Consider the following 11418-nt stretch of genomic DNA (forward strand, 5'->3'; position numbering starts at 1 on the left):
CCTGTATTGTGTTTCATCTGCCACTCTTCTGTCTATTCACAGATTTTATTGGACTGCTTTCATAAGTCCCCAGCTGCTGTTTCTGATTCAATGTTCCTCATTTTCAAATTTGGTGCCAACTTGATGGCCTGGCCGAGGCCCTAGAAATTATGGGGGCAATTTTAACCCAACCCATCAAGCGATAAACTGATGGGTTGGGTTGGCATCCATTTTAAACCCCGTCCAATCGAAGTCAATGGAGCCGACCCAAGCCTATCCACTGCTTTAAAATGACTCCTTTATAGTTCAGGGCGATCTTGACTGGATGTCAGCCCAAGAGAGACAGAACAAATCTGACTAATTAGTTTAACACTTGTGGTCGGGAAAATTTTAGAGTCTTTAATTAAGGATCAAATCTAGAGAAAAAGGAAATAGTTAGACATCGAAACATAGAAACATAGAAATATAGAAAATAGATGCAGGAATAGGCCATTCGGCCCTTTGAGCCTGCACCACCATTCAATAAGATCATGGCTGATCATTCACCTCAGTACCCCTTTCCTGCTTTTTCTCCATACCCGTTGATCCCTTCAGCCGTAAGGGCCATATCTAATTCCATCTTGAATATAGCCAATGAACTGGCATCAACAACTCTCTGCAGTAGAGAATTCCACAGGTTAACAACTCTCTGAGTGAAGATGTTTCTCCTCATCTCAGTTCTAAATGGCCTATCCCTTATCCTTTGACTGTGTTCCCTGGTTCTGGACTTCCCCAACATCGGGAACATTCTTCCTGCATCGAACCTATCCAGTCCCGTCAGAATTTTATATGTTTCTATGAGATCCCCTCTCATCCTTCTACACTCCAGTGAATACAGGCCCAGTCGATCAGTCTCTCCTCATATGTCAGTCCTGCCATCCCGGGAATCAGTCTGGTGAACCTTTGCTGCACTCCCTTAATAGCAAGAACATCCTTCCTCAGATTGGGAGACCAAAATTGAACACAATATTCCAAGGCCCTGTACAACTGCAGTAAGACCTCTCTGCTCCTATACTCAAATCCCCTAGCTATGAAGGCCAACATACCATTTGCCTTCTTCACCGCCTGCTGTACCTGCATGCCAACTTTCAATGACTGATGTACCATGACACCCAGATCTCGTTGCACCTCCCCTTTTCCTAATCTGCCGTTATTCAGATAATATTCTGCCTTCGTGTTTTTGCCACCAAAGTGGATAACCTCACATTTATCCACGTTATACTGCATCTGCCATGCATTTGCCCACTCACCTAACCTGTCCAAGTCACCTGCAGCCTCTTAGCATCCTCCTCACAGCTCACATTGCCACCCAGCTTAGTGTCATCTGCAAACATGGAGATATTACACTCAATTCCTTCACCTAAATCATTAATGTATATTGTAAATAGCTGGGGTCCCAGCACTGAGCCCTGCGACACCCCACTAGTCACTGCCTGCCATTCTGAAAAGGACCCGTTTCTCATAGAAACATAGAAACATAGAAAATAGGTGCAAGAGTAGGCCATTCGGCCCTTCGAGCCTGCACCGCCATTCAATGAGTTCATGGCTGAACATGCAACCTCAGTACCCCATTCCTGCTTTCTCGCCATACCCCTTGATCCCCCTATTAGTAAGCACTATATCTAACTCCTTTTTGAATATATTTAGTGAATTGGCCTCAACAACTTTCTGTGGCAGAGAATTCCACAGGTTCACCACTCTCTGGGTGAAGAAGTTTCTCCTCATCTCAGTCCTAAATAGCTTACCCCTTATCCTTAGACTGTGACCCCTGGTTCTGGACTTCTCCAACATTGGAAACATTCTTCCTGCATCTAAACCCATCAGAATTTTAAACGTTTCTATGAGATCCCCTCTCATTCTTCTGAACTCCAGTGAATACAAGCCCGACACTCTGCTCCCTGTCTGCCAATCAGTTCTCTATCCACGTCAGTATATTACCCCCAATATCATGTGCTTTAATTTTGCACACCAATCTCTTGTGTGGGACGTTGTCAAAAGCCCTTTGAAAGTCCAAATACTCCACATCCACTGGTTCTCCCTTGTCCACTCTACTAGTTACATCCACAAAAAATTCGATAAGCTTTGTCAAGCATGATTTCCCTTTCATAAATCCATGCTGAATTGGACCGATCCTGTCACTGCTTTCCAAATGCGCTGCTATTTCATCTTTAATAATTGAGTCCAACATTTTCCCCAATACTGATGTCAGGCTAACCGGTCTATAATTACCCGCTTTCTCTCTCCCTCCTTTTTTAAAAAGTGGTGTTACATTAGCTACCCTCCAGTCCATAGGAACTAATCCAGAGTTGATAGACTGTTGGAAAATGATCACCAATGCATTCACTATTTCTAGGGCCACTTCCTTAAGTACTCTGGGATGCAAACTATCAGGCCTCCAGGATTTATCGGCCTTCAATCCCATCAATTTCCCTAACACAATTTCCTGATTAATAAGGATTTCCTTCAGTTCCTCCTTCTCACTAGACCCTCGGTCCCCTAGTATTTCCGGAAGGTTAGTTGTGTCTTCTTTCTTGAAGACAGAACCAAAGTATTTGTTCAACTGGTCTGCCATTTCTTTGTTCCCCATTATAAATTCACCTGAATTTGACTGCAAGGGACCTACATTTGTCTTCACTAATCTTTTTCTCTTCACATATCTATAGAAGTTTTTGCAGTCAGTTTTTATGTTCCCAACAAGCTTCCTCTCATACTCTGTTTTCTCCCTTCTAATTAAACCCTTTGTCCTCCTCTGCTGAATTGTAAATTTCTCCCAGTCCTCAGGTTTGCTGCTTTTTCTGGCCAATTTATATGCCTCTTCCTTGGATTTAACACTATCCTTAATTTCCCTTTTAGCCACGATTGAGCCACCTTCCCCATTTTATTTTTACTCCAGACAGGGATGTACAATTGCTGAAATTCATCCATGCGATCTTTAAATGTTGGCTATTGCCTATCCACCATCAACCCTTTAAGTATCATTCGCCAGTCTATTCTAGCCAATTCATGTCTCATACCATCGAAGTTACCTTTCCTTAAGTTCAGGACCCTAGTCTCTGAATTAACTGTGTCACTCTCCATCTTAATATAAAATTCTACCATATTACGGTCACGCTTCCCCAAGGGATCTCGCACAACAAGATTGCTAATTAGTCTTTCTCATTATACATCACCCGATCTAGGATGGCCAGACCTCTAATTGGTTGCTCGACATATTGGTCTAGAAAACCATCCCTAATACACTCCAGGAAATCCTCCTCCACCGTATTGCTACCAGTTTGGTTAGTCCAATCTATATGTAGATTAAAGTTGCCCATGATAACTGCTGTAGCTTTATTGCACGCATCCCTAATTTCTTGTTTGATGCTGTCCCCAACCTCACTACTACTGTTTGGTGGTCTGTACACAACTCCCACTAGCATTTTCTGCCCTTTGGTATTCCACAGCTCCACCCATACAGATTCCACATCATCCAAACTAACATAGCACACATGGATTTCACAAGGGATACTGGTGCTTGACAAACCTCGTAGAATTCTCTGAGGTGATAACAGACATGATAGATGAGGGAAATGCAGTGGGTGCAGTGAGGGTGGACTTTAACAAAGGCTTTGGCAGGGTACTACATGGAAGATTATTAAAGAAAGTTAAGGAGTATGCATTTAGGGGGAGGACAGCAAACTGGATTAAACATTAGTTAGGGAGAAAACACAGAGGTTAAGGGCGGTTTTTCAAAATGGTTGGAAGTGGGTAGTTGGGTCCCGTAGGGTTCAGTTCTGGGCTACTGTGTATATCAATGATTGGGATACAGGTCCTGAGGGAATGGTGGAAATTTGCAGGTGATATCAAAATAGAAATCTTTAGAAGACCAGAGGAAGCTGCAAAGGAATAGTAATAAAATGGGGGAATTGGCAAAAAAGCTGCAGATGGCATTAAATGTCAGCACGTGTGAGTTATAGGTAACCATTTGAGTAAAATAAAACAGCAGTAATTATACTCTGAATGGAAGCAGGCTCAGTGCTCTTGGACAGCAGAGGGATTTGTGGGGTGCAGGTTCACAGGACATTAAACCTCAGGTTGTTAAGGCTGTAAAGAAACTAATGGGATTCTAGGCTTTACCAGAACAGGTATAGAATATAAAAGCTGAGCCTATATAAAAGCTTAATAAGAAGTTCAAGTATTTTGTTCAGTATTGGACTCTATGCTGTAGGAAAGATATTAAGGCTTTAGAAAATTTACAATGCAGATTCACTGAGATGCTACCTGGTATGAGGTCATACAAATATAAAGAAAGACTTGAGAAATTGGGGATGTTTTCATTAGATCAACACAGATTATGACGCAATGTGATAGAAGTGTTTAAAATTATGGATGGATGAGACAGGATAGATCGAAGCAAAGTGTTCCCAGTAGTTGATGGGTCTAGAACAAGGGGCCAAGATTAAATGTAAGCGAGCGGGAGAAACATCTTTACAGAAAGAGTCGTGACACTGTGGAATTCATTTCCAGGGTTAGAAGTTGAGGCAGAATCTATGTCAATATTCAAGAGTAGATTGGGTCGGTGGATGAAGGAAAAGGGGATAAAGGGATATGAGAACAGGCCAGGTAAATGTGGTTAGGATTATTTGCTCATGTGGAGGGTAAATGCTGACACAGACTGCTTGGGCCGTATGGCATGTTTCCATCTTACGCCTTCTGCATGCCTTGCGTTGAGTTTCTGAATCCGAATCATTGATGTAAATTAGGAATAGTGCTATTCCTAGTGCTGACCTTTGAACCAGTCCATGCAAAACACTCGGGGAGTTCAAAGTGTAGTTGGATAGTGGCCTGGGGGAGTTAGAATACCAGAGGGACCAATGGCCTGTTCTTGTCTTTGGCACATCTTGTGCACTTAAAGTGCTTAGCAAATCTTTGATTTGGTGAGAGAAATTAATAGTGGAGATGTGTAATTCTTTTCATAATAACACGAGGTGCAAGTGATATGTGCTTTGACACAATCTACATTATCTCACATGTTTGTATATAAATGACAAAAGTGCAAAACATTCTTTCATGAAGATGATGTTTCTTTAAGACACAGCAATGGATAGGAGCAAGAAGGAATCAAACGAGTGTAATAAAACATTGAATTGCTCATTTATAGTTTGGACATAAATGAGAATTGGCTATTACTTTCCTAGCATTCCTTGCCAATGTCCCAATTACGGGAAACTAATTTCTCATAAAAAATCAGTGGATTAGGCTGTAGAGCAATGTAGCTCTTTATTGTCAAGAAATATAATTGCTGGAGTGGACAAATTATCAATCAGTGGGTAGGAAAGCTTAAACAGTTTCTGTAAGCAAAATACTCCCGTTTTGAACATCAAAGCAAACACACTTTAAAGCCTGTTCTTTTTACATGAGAAGTCTTGATATGTATTGTAAACAAAGTAATTTCACATTAAAACCCAGAGACTTTGTTAGACTGACTGCCTGCTTTAATTGTGACAAATATCTTTCTAAGTTAATAAAACAGGCGTTGTTTACGTCCACACCAAATCTGGGGCGGTTATTTTATTCCAGCAGCCAAGGGCTTGACTTTCAATCACAATGCCATGAGTTTGAGTGCCTTGGACAGGAGAATTTGGCCTGTCTCTGCTAAAAGGAAGCTTAATGAGGTGAAGGGGCATTCCACCTTGACGACAGATAGAAACAGGCTTCTTTTGAGTCAATCTACTTAATTCATGCCTCCGCCTGGCAATTGCAAAGCCGCACTGATAGGAGTTGTGGTGAAGTCGATAACCTGCTTCATCCTATTGCCCTGGATGGTGCAGGATATGGGGCATTGAAGAACATACGAGTTAAGATAACAGAGGCTAATCGGTGCCTTCCTGTTGGAATCATGCTATTGCTGTGTGGGAGGCTGACTCTTGTGTATGATAAAGTTACAAGTAAGTTACGATCAGTCTCACTTGTAGGAATTGAAATTCTATTTCACAGAGAGGCACTGAGTCTTCTGTTTGTCTTAGTCACGGGACTAGATTTTTCAGCCAATTGATTATGGCTTAAAAGGCAGCCCACTGTTTTTTTCTGAGCTCCAAACAATTTTTTGTAAACCTCTTTTGTTTGTGAAAAATACTTCCCCAGTTAGCAGGCTTCATTACGAAGAATATTCTATTGCAGGGAGGGAGAGAGGAAATCGCCCAGACTCTGCTCTCATGTATCTCCTCTTGGACAGTCACACAGTGGCACTGTTCTCAGCCTGGGAACACTTTGCTTCACTGCTCGTGCAGTGTTGAGGGAGTGCTGCACTGTCAGAGCTGCCGTCTTTCGGATGAGACGTTAAAAACAAGGTCCTGTCTGCCCTCTCAGGTGGACTTAAAAGATCCCATGGCACTATTTCAAAGAAGAGCAGGGAAGTTATCCGTGGTATCCTGGCCAATATTTATCCTTCAACCAACATCACTAAATAAATAGATGAAATGGTCATTATCACATTGCTGTTTGTGGGACCTTGCCGTACCTGCTGCATTTCCTACAATACAACAATGACTACATTTCAAAAATACTTAATTGGCTATAAAGTACTTTGGGACAGGTCTTAAAAGGCACGACATAAATGCAAGTCTTTCTTTACTTTTTGCTACCCTCCCAGCTGAGGGTGAATTGTGACCCGGGCAACTCAGTTGAGAAGAAAGGAAAAAATTAGCTAATGGCAATAATTGAATAATTGTAGATATCTCCTTGAAAAAATGATTATAACAACTTAACATAGCAAAAATGTCCCAAGGTGCTTTACAAAGAGGGGGAAGACTGAGCGTTGAACAATAATTAGGAGATGAGTTGAGAAGGCAAACAAAGGTCGAAGACATTTTTTTGGAGGAGTCAGTAGCTTAGAGGGTAAGAATTCAAAAGAAGGGCTGCAAGAGGTTACAGAGGTAATTCGGAGCAGAACCCTGGAAAATAGTGACAATGTATACAGATATTTACTGAAATAGAGGTGTGGCTGTCCATGTAATATGATAAATAACACATGAGTGACAGACTCCTAACTAGATTATAATCAGGCTAATGAATGTAACCCTTGATCTTGTCTCATAGTTGCCAAGAACGTACATCTACTTCATAATGTCTTATTCTGTTTCTCATATACTTCAGTGTGTTATGAATAAAAAATAATCAAATTTAAATGAATAATGTTGAAAATTTTACAGCCCAAGAAAATTATTTGCGCTTGGTGTCAACCTGTCATTATGATGTTGTACTTGGGCGGGTATGATTAGTGCACTAGTATTTCAAGACACAAGTATTATAAGCAGAGTTACATAGTAGATACAGGATGAGGCGACATGGGATTGGCTCATGTGCAAAAGCAGGTGGCCTGATAGCTCACGGGTGAAAGAATTGTGAGTGAGTCATGGTTAATGCCACAAATGGGCTATCAATCATAGATAACAACTTCTCATCTTCTGTTTACACTACATGGTGCCTGAAAAATTAAATTAAAATTAGAAGATGTTCAGAATGGAGAAAAAGTATTTTAAATGCAAGCTATGCTGCTGTGTAGATTGCAAATTGATTCTGGTGAAGTTACAATGCCAGCTCTATTTGATTTTAATATAATTGTGAAATACCAATAAATATCTTTAAGAGGTGACAGCATTAGCCTTTCAATCAGTTTGGCTCATGCTGTGTCAAGTTTATTGTTCTCGAGACTGATTAGGAAATAACTTTTCACCCCTAAATGAAAGATGGGTTGTACAATTGCGCTGTGGGATGGTAGTGTATGGGCGCTTACTGGGCTTGAAAGGAAGATTTGCATTTATAAAGCACCTTTCACGACCATCGGACATCTCAAAGCACTTTACAGACAATGAATTACTTTTGGAGTGTAGTCACTGTTGTAATGTGGGAAATGCAGCAGCCAATTTGCGCACAGCAAGCTCCCACAAACAGCAATGTGATAATGACCAGATAAATTGTTTTTGTTATGTTGATTGAGGGATAAATATTGGCCAGGACACCGGGGATAACTCCCCTGCTCTTCTTCGAAATAATGCCATGGGATCTTTCACGTCCACCTGAGAGAGCAGACGGGGCCGCGGTTTATCGGCTCATCTGAAAAATGGCATCTCCGACAGTGTAGCATTCCCTCAGTACTGCACTGGAGTATCAGGCTAGATTTATGTACCTGGAGTGGGACTTGAACCCACAACCTTCTGACTCAGAGGTGAATGTGCTACCCACTGAGCCACAGCTGACACTTACTCACTCGAAATTCCTCTTCCCATTATTTTAGCAGATGCGTTAAACCATTTAAAGAAGCGGGCTCATGAAATAGCAGAAGAGACAAAGACTTCGAACAAGCACGCCATATACTTGGCAGTGGCTCACTTCAGGCACAGGTTCAAAGTCAGTCTCTGGGTTCGGCTGTGTAGACATGCAGGATGGACCAGCTGTGCAATGACATCAGGTCGTCACACCGCAGGGGGCCTCCATCGGTACAGAGAAGGGAGACTACCTTGTTAGGGACAGACTGCAGTGTCCCCCTCAGCCAGAACCCATTACTGCGGCATCAGTGTGAAACCCGGTGGTCAGAAGAATGAGTTTTGTTATAATGCTGGCAGGAAAGGTTCGCACTTCAGAGTTAAATCTGTAGCTGAAAACATTCTGGGGCGGAACCAGCCTAAATGATCCCTCCGTCTCTTCTACTTCAGGTCTTGATTGTGGTAGCACTTTTAAACCTGTCATGCAGAAGTGGCATTCAGCTTTGTTACTGTATGCCGAGCATTGCTCTGTAGTCTTTGAAAAAATATATATATCTTATAAAAACAGTATGTCCAACCTGTCATTTCCTCATCACTGTTTAGCAGGGATGAGGATGTTACTCATCTCAGTTATTCACGGATGCCTCAGCAAAGAGCCAAATACTAACGACTTGTCATCCGTTGAGAATGTAATAAATGTGCAGATTTCAACAAAGAACATTAGTTTAAAATCTATCAATTACCTAGTGTACGGAGCATGCATGAGAACATTGTGTTCCTATGGTAGGAAAGCTAATAGTAATTCATTTCATTTTACTTTGTCCTATGAATCCATAATGTTAACCATCCCCCCACCCACCCCACCTCCCAAAACACAATGCACATTAAAAAAAATTGGTGGAAGTTTCTTTTGAACTGCTCGGCACACTGTCTCCCTTAAAATCTAAGTTAAGCAGCATCTGTTGAGGGCGAGGAGAAAAGCCAAGCTTAGTATCAGCCTGCAAACCATCTGCTGTATGCCTGGGCCTCCTCTCACAAAATCAGCTGAATTTTTAATGAACCCAGGCTGGTAGGAAACAGCTTGAAGATACAATGGCAGAAGATACCCTACAGCTGTAGCAGGGCTGAATACAGTGTCACTGTTAAGTCAGATATATAAGTGGGGAGTCGGAGAGCCAACACTAATTGCCAAACTGCGTGCTACAGGGAGTCTGCAGGCAGATTCAAATGAACCTCCAGTGACATAGCAACACAACGACCAGGAGCACACACACACACACACTAATGCATTGATTGTACAGTGCTACAAAAGAAAGAACATAGGACATCCACTGCGTGCAATCTTATTGAAATTGATTTATTATTTACCCTGCTTTAATTGCTCACAGAATCCGCATATTAACGATTATATCATAAAAAAATATTCCACGAGCTAATCACTGCATTTACCAATCAGAAATGTTAGTCTAGAGATACACTGGACTAGATGCCTACATTTCTGCTTTAAGTTAAGAATTTCCAAGTAAATTCCAAATGCGCCTCAGGAATCTTAACACAGACCCACTTTCACCGTAATCCTTTCTCTTTTATGAGTACAGGGTACTTTTATGCTGGTCACTGCAAACTGAACCACACACGACTCTGCACTCCGGAGCTGAACCTTCCCTTTAACCCAGTTCAAACAATGGGAAAAGGGAATCTGTTGGCAGTATTACTTCTAACAGCAGACTATTTCTCGTTAAGCTTTTCCTGCCACCCCTAGTGTAGGGCAGTAGAAGCGAATTAAACCAGCAGTAATGAGGTTTGTCTTATAACCCAGACTCAGATAATAGTTAAATGCAAGTGGAAGTAAAATTTGTTGCTTCCCAGCCTTGCATTATGGTTTTGTGTGTATTTCCCATTTTTTAGTAAGGTGTGCGTTTGACTGTGTCTGGAGATACTTCATACGGCGTGTCGTTGGATCTGAAATGAATGGTTATATGTTGTTGTCACTGGAGACACGTTGTAAACAGCTTGGTACATCTCAGCTGGTTCGCCCGGTATGATACAATAGTTTAAACACACAGATGAATGCCTGCTCATACAAGAGTGCCATCCTCCCCCTGTCTAATTGCTTTCTATTGTAACGTGTTGACAGCCATGAATATGTACTGATCATAACCAGCTGAAATGTAGTTTTCTATATATTTGTTTTTACCATTCAGCAAAACCTTCAATCTTCAAACCTTTTGATGAAATCCAGTTTATGATTAACAGTCGTCATATGTTCCTGTCATCCTTCCTATTATTTGATTTCATCCATATAAACTCTAGTTCATCCTTCAAGAATAAACAATCTGACCTACTATGGCTTTCAATAAGGCTCTTACTTGACCCATAGACCTCAGGGCTGATAAAGCTTTTCTACATTAAAAATATGACCAATCTGAGAACAAGATACAATGAACCTTCTTCTCTTAAAAATATGACCACTTGAATTGAAGTAGTGAAGTATTCTTGTCCTTTTTTTGATATCCTTTGTTCTTATCTATGAGGGTGATAGCTTCCACTTTGGCTTCACTAACGCTCTTCATTGTTACCCCCCGAGTGTCATTGCTTGTCTCATCAGTGCCTTCCTGCAAACAGTATAACGGACAGGGAAACCGGGCTGATCGGGATAACGACAGACCTTTCCAATCGGCAAAGTGACTGAGCAGCCCCAGCACGTAGGGCAGCGCTAACTATAGCAGATGGTCAATTAAATCTTCAGCAGCCTGCCAATGTACTGTGGCCTACGACACTCTGACCTCTCTTGTTTTTCAGAAACGGGAAAATGCACACTTACTTGCTCAGAGTCTTCCGGGCTGTGATGCTGGCAACGATGATGCTTTCTGGGCGCGGGGTGGCCACCGCCTTGAAGGTTCCCCTCCAGAACTTTTCAAAGAGCTGCTTCTCGCCTTGCTGCACGCTGGCCATGATCTACCCGCTGGTCTTCTGGAGGATATGCAGTGAGGAGAGAGCGGAGCTTTGTTTGGAGCTCTCTCTCTCTCTCACACACACACACACGCACACTCTCTCAGGCAGCCGAGGAAAGGGAGCTGTCCAGTTACTGAAACCTTCCACCTATCTGTTCTACTGGAACTGTCGCACAAAGACCGGTTCCCCTCGGCGCTGGAGC

The 11418-nt window shown here is 42.0% G+C and overlaps 1 protein-coding gene across 1 annotated transcript in view; it reads right to left on the reverse strand.

The window, feature by feature from the left end:
• The window catches only part of srrm4 (serine/arginine repetitive matrix 4), a 437595-nt gene extending 426379 nt beyond the window's left edge, over positions 1-11216 (reverse strand). Inside the window, exon 1 of the mRNA XM_070886319.1 lies at positions 11086-11216. Within this exon, the coding sequence (XP_070742420.1) occupies positions 11086-11216 (131 nt within the window). The remainder of the gene's footprint in view (positions 1-11085) is intronic.
• Between the last annotated feature and the right edge of the window lie 202 nt (positions 11217-11418).

Source organism: Pristiophorus japonicus, chromosome 8, assembly GCF_044704955.1.
Source record: "Pristiophorus japonicus isolate sPriJap1 chromosome 8, sPriJap1.hap1, whole genome shotgun sequence".
Classification (NCBI taxonomy): domain Eukaryota; kingdom Metazoa; phylum Chordata; class Chondrichthyes; family Pristiophoridae; genus Pristiophorus; species Pristiophorus japonicus.